Here is a 12,946-nt window from a genome sequence, read left to right as displayed (position 1 = left end):
TAAAATTATAAAAATAATGTCAAAAAAGGTTCAATTCAAAATTATGCTTGCAATAAATATTTATTTTATTCAAAAATATATTTGACTAGATTAAATTGAAATTGTGAGAATATAAAGATAAATAAATAACATTAAGTTAAAAAAATATTATTATAGTTATTATTCATATTAACATTATTATTATTTTATTGTAATTACTACTAATATTAATATTATTACTAATAATAATAATATTATTATTATTTAAATTATTATTAATATTATTTATTATTATTATTATTATTAAAATTAATAATAATAAAATACTAAAACCGAAATTAATATTAATATTAGAATTATTACGAAACCCCAAAACAAAAAACTACAAAAAAGTTAGAAAATGATTCCAATATTAGAAAAGATCACACACTATTAAAATATTAAAAAAAATTATGCGTATTTGTCAGAATATCTAGAATATCCGGATCCTTTAAAAAATTGAATTGGTTTTCGTACTCAACTTGTAAGACTTGGCTATTTTAATTGAATTGGTTTTCGTACTTCTGGAACCAACTTTTGCATAGGAGTTATGACACAATAAATATTAATATTTATTTTTAAAAAAAAAACTTTTCAACAAAAATATATATAAGACTTATTTTTTTTAAATTAATAAAATTATAAATTTTTATAAATAATTAGAATACTAATATTTATTAAATTGTAGGATGGAATTGCTTTTGTAAAATAAACATTTGGTTCCTATAATTAATTTCTACTAATATTAATATTAATAATTTTATTATATTATTATAATTATTATTAATATTAATATTATTATTAATAATAAAATCCTAAAACCGAAGTCAATTACAAAACAATACAGAAGAAAAAAAGATGTTTGAGTGCAGAAAGAAAAATTTGCAAATACATAGTAAAGCTAAAAAAAAAAAACCCGAATAGAAAAAGATTACAATATCAGAGAAGATCACAGACTATTAAAATATTAATACTTTTTCAGAGTTATATGGTGTGTACGTTGTCAAAATATCCGGATCCTTTAAAATATTGAGTTGGTTTTCGTAGTAGGTCATTCCTACTTCTGCTCCCAACTTTCCTATAATTAATTCTCCTGTCCCTGTCTTCCCTTTTCTTTTTTTTATAAATATACTTTGACAACTAAATATATATATATATATATATATATATATAATAATAAGAATTAAGTTTGTAATTACATTATATGAAAAAAATATTTGTAACTATTTAAAAGATATTTTCAATTATAACTATTTTTTTTAAACAATTTTTATTTATTTTATCCTTATTTAATTATATCATTTTATTAATATAATATAGTATTTTATAATTTATTAATATATGTCATTTTATTAATATTTATCTGCAATTTTCCCACTTTTTCTAATTTTTTATTTAAAAATAAAAATAAATAAATAAATATATATATATATATATACTCAACACAAAATCTCAAATATCAAATAAAATAATATTCATTTTCAATAATTTTCTTCGCTGCATTTCAAATTTTTTGATAAAACCATTATCATTACACTTTACAATATCAAAACTACTAATAAAAATAATTATTTAATTAATTTATTATTTTTTTACATATATATTTTTTTTGTCATTTCACTATCCAAAATTATTTATATATATATATATATATTAAATTTTTATCGTAAAAATGGAATAAAATATTAAAATGTGAATACACATACACCTAAAGGGATCTGGGTTTCCTAGTTAAAATAATAGTAAAAGTTGTAATCTAATTCTATAAAAATGTGTATTTTCAACATATCATTACACTTCTTTCTTTCTTTCTTCTTCTCTTGAATTCATAGTGGACTTCTCCAGTCTCTCGTGATCGTTTTCGTGTTAGAATTAAGTTGCAAAATGGAGAAGGTGGTGTGTGTCACCGGCGGCAGCGGCGCAATCGGTTCCTGGCTCGTCCACCTCCTTCTGGACCGCGGCTACACCGTTCACGCCACCGTCCAAAATCTCAGTTAGTACATTCCACACTCTCAATATTATTCATTCGTTTCACCCCAATACTAACACATCACAACACAACTTTTCTAACAGACGACGAGGCCGAGACAAAGCATCTACAAGCCTTGGATGGAGCGTCGGAGCGCCTCCGCCTCTTCCAGATGGAGCTCCTCCACTACGACTCCGTACTCGAAGCCATCCGCGGCTGCGCCGGCGTATTCCACATTGCCTCTCCCTGCATTGTTGGTCAAGTCCAGGACCCCCAGGTCTTGCTCTCTCGATCTTCTCGCAAATTTTCAATCTTTTGGGTTTTTGCATAATCCCATTTGGGTGTTCATGCAGAAGGATCTTCTGGACCCGGCGATAAAGGGCACCGCGAACGTGCTAACGGCAGCGAAAGAAGCAGGAGTGCGTCGCGTGGTGGTGACGTCCTCCGTGGCGGCGATTATTCCGAGCCCCACTTGGCCCGGTGATGTTCCAAAGAGGGAGGAGTGTTGGGCTGACGTTGAACTTTGCAAGCAAAAAGCGGTTAGAAAGGGTTTTAATTTTTTGAATTTTGTGTTTGTTTTTGTTATGTGTTGGTGTGTGAAGTGTTTGTGTGTGGAACAGTTGTGGTATTCATTGTCGAAGACATTGGCGGAGAAAGCAGTTTGGGATTTTGCAAAGGAGAGTGGGTTGGATGTTGTTACAGTGAATCCTGGCATTGTTTTGGGTGAGGTTATTGCACCCAGGCTTAATGCAAGCATGCTCATGCTCTTGCGCCTTCTTCAAGGTAGAGAGAGACTTATGCTTAATCAATTGCCTTTTCCAAATATTGCTTTCTAATCTTGCAGTAGGAGTCTCTTGAATATTGAGAAGTGCTGAAATATTCTGCATTATTACAGAAGTATTACTGAGCCACTAGAGAAACGTTGATTGCATGGAAAGGTGTGTCTGAGAGACACTCAGAAAGACAAAGGAATTTTTCTTTTAAAGGAAAATATCCTTTGAGAAGAATTGTATACTAAAGTCATAGTTGCATACCATTATTGAAAACCATGTTGGTAGATTGTCATGTTTTGGGTTTGTTTTAGAAACTTGTTTATTGAATATAAGAGATCTAGTTAGTTATGACTTATAACGGTTGAATTGAAATATTTTGATTATTTTTTTTTCTCATAAAAAAACTATTTAACACCATGTTAGGGACCTTGTTATTATGAATAATGTATAATATTTTAACTGAATAAAATGGTATCATGTGAATAGGGCTACTGTTTCTGTTACCTAGTTATTAGACTAATTTCACAAGACCTGCTACAACTTAGTTCATGGTATATAGTTGCGTAGGGCATTTAGAACTTGATGCCTTCGTGAAAAGTATTAGACTTATTTGATTATGCTATGCTCTTCTCATTATATTTTTGCACACTATAGTCGTTGACCCGAATACAAATATCAAACTCTACCCAATTTATGATTTTTCAGGGGAATTACTGAGAATTTGTGACATTTTGTATGTTGCGTCTCAGGTTGTGATGATACATATGAGGACATTTTTATGGGATCGGTTCACTTTAAGGATGTAGCATTGGCACATATTTTGGTGTATGAGAACAAATCTGCAGCTGGTAGGCATGTGTGTGTTGAAGCTATCTCTCACTATGGTGATTTTGCAGCCAAAGTTGGTGAACTTTATCCAGAGTACAAAGTGCCTAAGTAAGTTAGCCACACACTTGATACATGTATTGTTAATGCATAACTTACTTGTAAATGATGTGCTTTGTGATTTTGCTTGAAAGGATGCAACGAGATACCCAACCAGGATTATTGAGAGTGAAGGATGGATCAAAGAAACTTATGGATTTGGGTTTGCAAATCACTCCAATTGAGGAGATTATTAAGGATTCTGTAGAGGATTTGAAGAAAAAAGGATTCCTTCCATAATTGCTGCTGCAATATGAGTCCTTATGGCACATATGTTTGGTGCAAATTCCTGTTGTTGTAAAATAAGGCACGATCATATGTGTTGTTAAACTTTTGTTGGTGTGGTTAGTTTTATTATTAGTATGAAGGAATAAATAAATATGAATTATTTTAAAAATTGTTTAATTCTATTACAAATCAAAGCAGAAAATCAGTTCTTCAATTCAATAAATTTGAGTTAATAAATAGATAAACATAATAATATAATATCAACTTTCTACTCAAAGTTAAAGTCTGCAAAATCAAGAATTTTTAATTATAAACCAATATGTCAATGTTCTTATTGACACCTAAATGATTTCCTCTTCAGACATTCACATGGGGATCAGAACAAAAGAAAGATTTATAATTAAATGATATAAAAAAAGTAGTAAATAAAAGAAAGGAAAGAAAAAAGGGGTGGTTGTTTATGTTTTTTGTTATAAAAGAAGAAAGAATAAGTGGGGATGTTACTATAAATGGTTAGAGAATGAAAGTGAGATACTGTTTAGAATGTGAAAGAATCTTAATTATTCATTCATCCATCACAACCACTCATTCTCATAACGTTGTGGCATCACCCTTCCTTACAATGCCTTCACATGCCATTCTTTTCTTTCCTCATTCTTTTCTATATTTCCTGCAAACCCTATTTTTTTATTTACTCATTATTTTCTGTTTGCTGCAAGTGGGGTCATCGTGTTTTCTTTGCCCATTATTTGCTGTTTGCTGCAAGTGGGCCACCACGTTTTTTACAACAATTGTAGAAAAGGAAGAAAGAAAGAGTGAGATATGCTCCTTTTGGGTTTTTTAGATGTCTTAGAGATACTTTTGTAATTGCACATGAATGTTGGGGTGCAGGAAGAAAAATATAAAGGTGCAGAAAGAAACACCCATGAAGGAAGGGTGATACCAAAATGTGATGAAAAAAGTAGTCCCATATGCACAAAATTGATGGCGAATTCTCTTTGCACCTCCATATCTTCATCCTCCACTTACATACTCTTTTTTAATTCCAACAATACTTGATGGAGAGTGTTGTATCTTCTTCATTTTCAAGTGATGATGATTGTTCGGTGGTGACTCTGTTTTTGTTTTGTTTTTTTTTTTTTGGAAACCACAAAAAAACAATGTGTAAAAATGAAGTACAAAACTAAAAAAATTGTCTTTCCACTAGAGAATGTCAAATACAACAAATCTTCTCGTCAAGCCTCTTACACACGATGAAATTATGGTACTTGTACTTGTATAGACAAAGTGAGACTAGATATAACATGAGATTGACTGTAACAATTGTTTTGGTTGTCGGTCCCTCCCTTGCTCCTCAGTACTTCACTCATTTAAACTTCAAGACTCCTTCTCCTCAATTTCTCAATAGTCGATTAGGAGTTAACTTGCAAAAGGTTTTTCAACGATCAAGTAAGTACCTTGTGTTAAGAGTGTATAGTGAAATTGATCAAAAGCGTATCTTCCTTCTTTGTAAAGGGTTTACTCATGAGTCATTTCTTGTTATGGGTCGAATTTATCAAATATCAGTGTTAAGTGATTTTTTAAGGAGATTCCCTGATTTATAGATATGTATATTTAGATAATATATTCAATAAATTAATATTAATTATTTTCCCGGAGTATCACCGAGATGGGATATGACTTTGATTTGTAGGTAGTTTTCATAATTGTTGCAACTCATTTATTGAGTGTCTTAAATGTATTTTAATGTGGTTGATAAATTTTCAAAGTGAAATAACTCACTCATTTGGTATTGATCGATCCAAAAACTACTTTTTCAAATATTACAACTAAAAATATATAAGAAAGATATAAAAATACGGAAGTATAACTGAAATTATATATAAATAAATTAAATTATTAATTTTAATATTAATATTTACATATAAAATATTGAAAAAATTCCCGTGCGTTCCACGGTTCAACGTACTAATTATTTTAAAAAGTGAAGTTATTCTTTTATTTAGAGTTACTCTTTCTTTCTTGTACGTCTTCAACTCCTTATTTCCAATTTTCATGCAAACAAATAAGCGCTCCCCATGTGAATGTATGACAAAAGAGAAAAGTTACTTTAAAACCATAAACAATAAACAACAGTAAATAAGATACACTTATAATAATATAATAATATTTTGAATTAAAAATAAAATGAAAATGAATAAAGTAAAATAGCAACAAACAAAAAGTGGGTCCATATGCATAAAGTAAAAATTGGGAAACCATAAACAATGTTACCAAATATTAAAATGATGCAGGTATTGAAGAAGCCCACTTGGTTTTTTTTTTATCAGCAAGCCCACTTGGTTAATCAAAGTCAAATTATATATATTAAGAAAATAAAGTGTACTTTACATTTTGTCATAATGTTATGGATAGAAATGCTTTTATAATTATCTCAATGAGTTGGAAATTAAATTAATGAAAAAAAAGTTATCCTTTGGTACTATGAGTTTGTGTTCCTCTATGATTGAGTCTTGGAATGATCTATAATATTCAATAATAGATTTTTCAAATAATTTTATTCGATATTTCAATAAGTTCAAAAATCTATAAATATGATTTTATTTTAAAAAAATACATACTAAATATAACTTGAACGTAAAAAAAAACTAATACAAAATTATGATTCTATAATAATTTATTATACTATTGTAATACATCCATCAAAATAAATAAAATAAAATGATAATAAAATTGTTTTTTTATTATCAATAAAAAATAATAAATATGAACCACTACATAGTGGTCTAACCCTTATACAAATTTGTACTTTATCCTCTTTCTACCAAGGAACGTCTACCATACCGACAAAGCCACACAGTCAAACAAAATATAAAATCTCAAACAAGGCATTGAGAAAACAGTCTCGTACAAGCTGAATTTCTCTAATGTTACTGTTATCCGTGTACAATTATTATAACGAATCAATCCAACTTGTAGTTGTGTAGAATAATTTTAATTTATGATTTAAGACAATTTTATTAGTTAGTAGGTCTTTGTTATCCATATTAACAATCATGTTTAAAGTAATAGATTTCATTTTTCATGTGAAAAATAAATTTCATGTGAATAATAAATTTAATGTGTTATAAACAAACTCAATTCACCTTATTCATCATCCTCTCTAACCGTTAGACTAGGTCACCACTTCCTAAACCATTTTTTTAAATGACCAACGGATTAACCTCAATCATACTCGAGTCCAATTGCTCAGTACTTCAATAAATAAAATCTTTCATACTAAATTTAATCACAATATGAAATTTAAACATAAAAAAAATCATTTTGAATAAAATTATAACAATGATGTCAAAAAATCCAATTCAAAATTATGTTTGACAATAAATATTTTTTTTCTTTAAGAATATATTTGACTAAATTAAATCGGAATTGTAAGAATATAAAGATAAATAAATAACACTAGTTAAAAAATATTATTATAATAATAATAATTATTATTATTATAATTACTACTAATACTAATATTATTACTAATAATAATAATATTATTATAATTAGTAGTAATATTAAAATTATTTTTATTATTTAAATTATTATTAATATTAGTATTAGTATTATTATTAATTTTAATAATAGTATTAATAAAAATAATATTATTATGAATAACGATAACAATAAATAAAACCGAGATCAAATAAAAACAATACAGAAGAAAAAATAAATGTTTCAGTGCACAAAGAAAAATTTGCAAATACATAGTGAAGCTTAAAAAAAAGAAAGAAACCTCAAAATATGAAAACTACAAAAAAGATAAGAAAAAGATTCCAATATGACAGAAGATCACACACTATTAAAATATTAAGATTTTTTCAGAGTTATACGATGCGTACGTTGTCAAAAATCCGGATCCTTTAAAAAATTGGATTGGTTTTCGTACTCACCAACTTTCCTATAATTAATTCTGCATTGCTGATTTCGATATTTTTGTTGTCAAATTTTCCATGTCTTTCGTTTTCTGTCAAATTAATTCTACTGTCCCTGTCTTTTTTTTTTAATACAGTTTGACAATTAAATATATATAATAAAGACTAACTTTGAAATTAAATAATATAAAAAAATATTTATATCTATATATAATTTTTTTATTATAATCGATTTTTAGTGTATAATTTATTTTATCTTTATTTAATATATCTCATTTTATTAATATAATTAAATATTTTATTATTTTATATAAATTAATTAAAAATTAAAACTATTTTTTATTTTAATATTATTGCATATGCACATCTCCTACTCTTTTCTTAATTTTAAGACAAAAGAAAAAAATAAAACATACGATCAAGTTTTTACATAAAATTTAACAAATAAAATAACATTTATTTTCAATTCCTCATTAGAAACAATTATATTTTTTTATAAAATCATTATCATCATTATACTCTCTCATTCCAAAACTATCAATGGAAGAAGAGTAAAAACTTCAAAAAAAAAAAAACTCAAATTGAAAAAGAAAATAAATATTTTTTAAGTAATATTTTTTATATATTTAATGTTAATTTTTTATGAAATTTAACATAAAAATTGAATAAAATAATAAAATACGGATGTATAGATGTTTAAAATAATAGTATTGAAGTGATATTATTCTATAAAAATGTGTATGTTCGTCACATCATTACACTTGTTTCTTTCTTCTTCTCTTGATTTCAAAGTGGACTTCTCAAGTCTCTAGTGATCGTTTTCGTGTTAGAATTAAGTTGCAAAATGGAGAAGGTGGTGTGTGTCACCGGCGGCAGCGGCGCCATCGCTTCCTGGCTCGTCCACCTCCTTCTGGACCGCGGCTACACCGTTCACGCCACCGTCCGAAATCTCAGTTAGTACATTCCACACTCTCATTATTCATTCGTTTCATCCCAATATATACTTACACAGCACAACACAACTTTTCTAACAGACGATGAGGCCGAGACAAAGCATCTAAAAGCCTTGGATGGAGCGTCGGAGCGCCTCCGCCTCTTCCAGATGGAGCTCCTCCACTACGACTCCGTACTCGAAGCCATGCGCGGCTGCGCCGGCGTATTCCACATCGCCTCTCCCTGCATTGTTGATGAAGTCCAGGACCCCCAGGTTTTGTTCTCTCGATCTTCTTGCAAATTTTCAATCTTTAGGGTTTTTGCATCATCCCATTTGGGTCTTCATGCAGAAGGATCTTCTGGACCCGGCGGTAAAGGGCACCGTGAACGTGCTAACGGCAGCGAAAGAAGCTGGAGTGCGTCGCGTGGTGGTGACGTCCTCCATCACCGCGATTGTTCCGAGCCCCAATTGGCCCGGTGATGTTCCAAAGAAGGAGGAGTGCTGGACTGACGTTGAATTTTGCAAGGAAAAAGCGGTTAGAAAGGGTTTTCATTTTTTGAATTTTGTGTTTGTTTTTGTTATGTGTTGGGGTGTGAAGTGTTTGTGTGTGCAACAGTTGTGGTATCCATTGTCGAAGACATTGGCCGAGAAAGCAGCGTGGGATTTGGCAAAGGAGAGTGAGTGGGATGTTGTTGTAGTGAATCCTGGGATGGTGTTGGGTCCGGTTATTGCACCGAGGCTTAATGCAAGCATGCTCATGCTTTTGCACCTTCTTCAAGGTAGAGACTATTTTATTATTATTATTTTATATTTCTTTATTGTTTGACTACTTATTATTATTACATTGTATTATATTGTATAATTAATTATGTTTAGAATAAAAATACAAATATTAATCAATTAATAATATCACTAAAAAAAAACATCAAATAGAAAACTATGTTTAGAGAATAAAAAATATTTAGTTGATATAGTAACTAAATTATAAATCATTTTAGAGAAAAAAAAACTTTAGTTTCTAAATTAGTTTGTATTATCATTAAATAATTTTTAAATTAGTATTTAATTAGCAACCAAAATTTTTACGACCAAATTTAGAAATTAAATAATTGGGAGTTAAAACCTTGGTAGCTAATTAAATACAAATTACAAAACTATTTAATAATAATATAAACTAATTTAAAAATTATTTTTTTTAGTTTTTAAAATAATTTCTAATTTAGTTATTATAACAACTAATTATTTTTTTTACTATATTTATATTTTTTTTAGTGTATATATATAATATAATAATTATATAAAAATATAATAACATGTATATTCCATAATCAATTATATTATTAAAAAAATGGATTATTTGATAAATATATGTCATCAGACTATGTAATGATCCGTTATAGAATATATATTTTATTGTAAATATATGATTATAATGTTTATTCAACTTTCTTTGCTACTCCTCACAGCTATGCGAGGAAAGAATCTAACAATTTTTTACTTTTGATTTTCATGCTTTCTGTTTGTATTCATCCGTCCAAATCTGTGGACGGAACCACTAAAGTCATAGTCGCATACCACTATTTAACACCATGTTAGGGATCTTGTGATGAATGATGCATACATTTTTAACTGATTAAAATGGTATAATGTGAATAGGGCTACTGTTGTTGTTACCTAACTATTAGACTAATTTCACAAGACCTGCTACAACTTGGTCGATGGTATAGATGCGTAGGACATTTATAATTCGTGAAAATCACTACACTTTTTTTTTATTAAATTTTTTACCATATAATCTATAATCGTTGACCGGAATATTAACATGAAACTACCCAATTTATGATGTTTTAGGGGAATTACTGAGAATTTGTGACCTTTTGTATGTGGCGTGGCAGGTTCTGATGAAACATATGAGAACATTTTTATGGGATCGGTCCACTTTAAGGATGTAGCATTGGCACATATCTTGGTGTATGAGAACAAATCTGCAGTTGGTAGGCATCTGTGTGCTGAAGCTATCTCTCACTTTGGTGATTTTGCAGCCCAAGTTGGTGAACTTTATCCAGAGTACAATGTGCCTAAGTAAGTTACCCACACACTTCATACATGTATTGTTAATGCATAACGTACTTGTAAATGATGTAGTTTGTGATTTTGCTTGAAAGGATGCAACGAGATACCCAACCAGGATTACTGAGAGTGAAGGATGCATCAACGAAACTTATGGATTTGGGTTTGCAATTCACTCCAATTGAAGAGATTATTAAGGATGCTGTAGAAGATTTGAAGAAAAAAGGATTCCTTGCATAATTGCTGCTGCAATACGAGTCCTAAAAGCCACATGTTTGCTGCAAATTCCTCTTAGTTCTAAAATGAGGCACTATCATATGTATCGTTAAACTTTTGTTGGTGTGGTTAGTTTTAATAAATATGAATTATTTTAATAATTGTTTAATTCTATTATAAATTAAAGAAAAAAATCAGTTATTCAATTCAATTAAATTTGAACTAATAAATATAAACATAATAATATAACATCAACTTCCTACTCAAAGTTAAAAATATGTAGAATCAAGAATTTTTAATTATAAACCAATATGTCAATGTTCTTTTTGACACCTAGATGATTTACTCTTCAAACATTCACATGGAGAGCAGAATAAAAGAATGATTTATAATTAAATGATATAAAAAAATATTAAAATAATAATATTAAAAGTAGTAAATTAAAAAAGAAAAGAGAAAAGGGGTGGTTGTTTTTGTTTTTGTTATAAAAGAAGAAAGAATACGTGGGGATATTACTATAAATGGTTAGAGAATGAAAGTGAGATACTGTTTAGAATGTGAAGGAATCTTAATTATTCATTCATCCATCACAACCACTCATTCTGATCACGATGTGGCATCACCCTTCCTTACAGTGCCTTCACATGCCATTCTTTTCTTTCCTCATTGTTTTCTATATTTCCTGCAAACCCTATTTTTTTATTTACTCGTTATTTTCTGTTTGCTGCAAGTGGGGCACCACGTTTTTTACAAAAAAAGTCTGGATCCATTTGGCTGCTACAAGAGTTTTCTATTTGCCATTACAGCTAGGAATTACAACCATGTTTATAAAGTGTAAATAACCACACAAATACACCAATCTAGTTAATTCTTGGATCAATGTGCTCTATTACGGACTCACTTGTCTCTGAAATCCTAAAAGTTGCATTACGGAATTCAAAATTAGTTAAAAAATTAAACATCCAATATGTAACCAAAAAATAATATTACTTATCTTCTTTTCTCAATACAGTGTAAACAAAAAATAATATTACTTATCTTCTTTTCTTAATACAGAGTCATCTTAGAAATCATCTAACCACCATCAAGATTTCAGAAAATGAACCACCAACAACATCCCAATGCATTACCACTTATTGTCCTTTGTTCGCTCCTTGAACAAGGTGCACAACAATTGTAGAAAAGGAAGAAAGAAAGAGTGAGATATGCTCCTTTTGGGTTTTTTTAGATGTCTTAGAGATACTTTGTAATTACACATGAATGTAGGGGTGCAAGAAGAAAAATGTAGAGGTGCAAGAAGAAAAATGTAGAGGTGCAGAAAGAAACACCTATGAAGGAAGGGTGATACCAAAATGTGATGCAAAAAGTAATCCCATATGCACAAAATTGATGGCAAATTCTCCTTGCATCTCCGTACCTTCATTCTCCACTTCCATACTCTTTTTTAATTCCAACAATATTTGATGGAGAGTGTTGTGTCTTCTTCATTTTCAAGTGATGGTGATTGCTCATGGTGACTGTGTTTTTATTCATTTATTTTTTTTCTTTTTTTGGAAGCCACAAAATTCATAAAAAAATGATGTGCAAAAATGAAGTATAAAACTAAAAAAAAAAAATTATCTTCGCATTGGGGAATGTCGAATACAACAAATCTTCTCGTCAAGCCTCTTACACACGTTGAAATGATGGAACTTGTACTTGTATTGACAAAGTGAGCATAAATAGTACATGGGATTGACTGTAACAATTGTTTTGGTTGTCGGTCCCTCCCTTGCTCCTTAGTACTTCACTCCTTCAAACTTCAAGACTCCCTATCCTCAATTTCTCAATAGTCGATTAGGAGTTAACTTGCAAAAGATTTTTCGACGATCAAGTGAGTACCTTGTGTTAA

General features: G+C 29.3%; 2 protein-coding genes across 2 annotated transcripts; both read left to right on the top strand.

Moving 5' to 3' along the window:
• Positions 1–1,793: 1,793 nt before the first annotated feature.
• Positions 1,794–4,081, top strand: LOC137824437 (cinnamoyl-CoA reductase 2-like). The gene is made up of 6 exons (XM_068630084.1): positions 1,794–2,011; positions 2,092–2,264; positions 2,341–2,526; positions 2,608–2,770; positions 3,510–3,696; positions 3,780–4,081. Exons 1-6 carry the CDS (start codon positions 1,903–1,905, stop codon positions 3,922–3,924), a joined length of 963 nt encoding a protein of 320 aa, XP_068486185.1. The 5' UTR covers positions 1,794–1,902; the 3' UTR covers positions 3,925–4,081.
• Positions 4,082–8,571: 4,490 nt separating this feature from the next.
• Positions 8,572–11,216, top strand: LOC137824436 (cinnamoyl-CoA reductase 1-like). The gene is made up of 6 exons (XM_068630083.1): positions 8,572–8,788; positions 8,870–9,042; positions 9,119–9,304; positions 9,386–9,548; positions 10,665–10,851; positions 10,935–11,216. Exons 1-6 carry the CDS (start codon positions 8,680–8,682, stop codon positions 11,077–11,079), a joined length of 963 nt encoding a protein of 320 aa, XP_068486184.1. The 5' UTR covers positions 8,572–8,679; the 3' UTR covers positions 11,080–11,216.
• The last annotated feature ends 1,730 nt before the right edge of the window (positions 11,217–12,946 follow it).

Source organism: Phaseolus vulgaris, chromosome 8 (genome assembly GCF_000499845.2).
Source record: "Phaseolus vulgaris cultivar G19833 chromosome 8, P. vulgaris v2.0, whole genome shotgun sequence".
NCBI lineage: Eukaryota > Viridiplantae > Streptophyta > Magnoliopsida > Fabales > Fabaceae > Phaseolus > Phaseolus vulgaris.
The sequence above is the reverse complement of the archived record's forward strand: the minus strand, read 5'-3'. Positions and strand labels throughout refer to the sequence as shown.

What these genes read in the sequence shown, in the direction of transcription:
- LOC137824437 (XM_068630084.1), top strand. Translation starts at nt 1,903, where the DNA reads ATGGAGAAGGTGGTGTGTGTCACCGGCGGCAGCGGCGCAATCGGTTCC. An exon ending in CGCCACCGTCCAAAATCTCA is followed by an intron (nt 2,012 to 2,091) that starts GTTAGTACATTC and finishes CTTTTCTAACAG; the next exon opens with ACGACGAGGCCGAGACAAAG. An exon ending in GTCAAGTCCAGGACCCCCAG is followed by an intron (nt 2,265 to 2,340) that starts GTCTTGCTCTCT and finishes GTGTTCATGCAG; the next exon opens with AAGGATCTTCTGGACCCGGC.
- LOC137824436 (XM_068630083.1), top strand. Translation starts at nt 8,680, where the DNA reads ATGGAGAAGGTGGTGTGTGTCACCGGCGGCAGCGGCGCCATCGCTTCC. An exon ending in AATTTTGCAAGGAAAAAGCG is followed by an intron (nt 9,305 to 9,385) that starts GTTAGAAAGGGT and finishes TGTGTGCAACAG; the next exon opens with TTGTGGTATCCATTGTCGAA. An exon ending in GCTTTTGCACCTTCTTCAAG is followed by an intron (nt 9,549 to 10,664) that starts GTAGAGACTATT and finishes GTGGCGTGGCAG; the next exon opens with GTTCTGATGAAACATATGAG.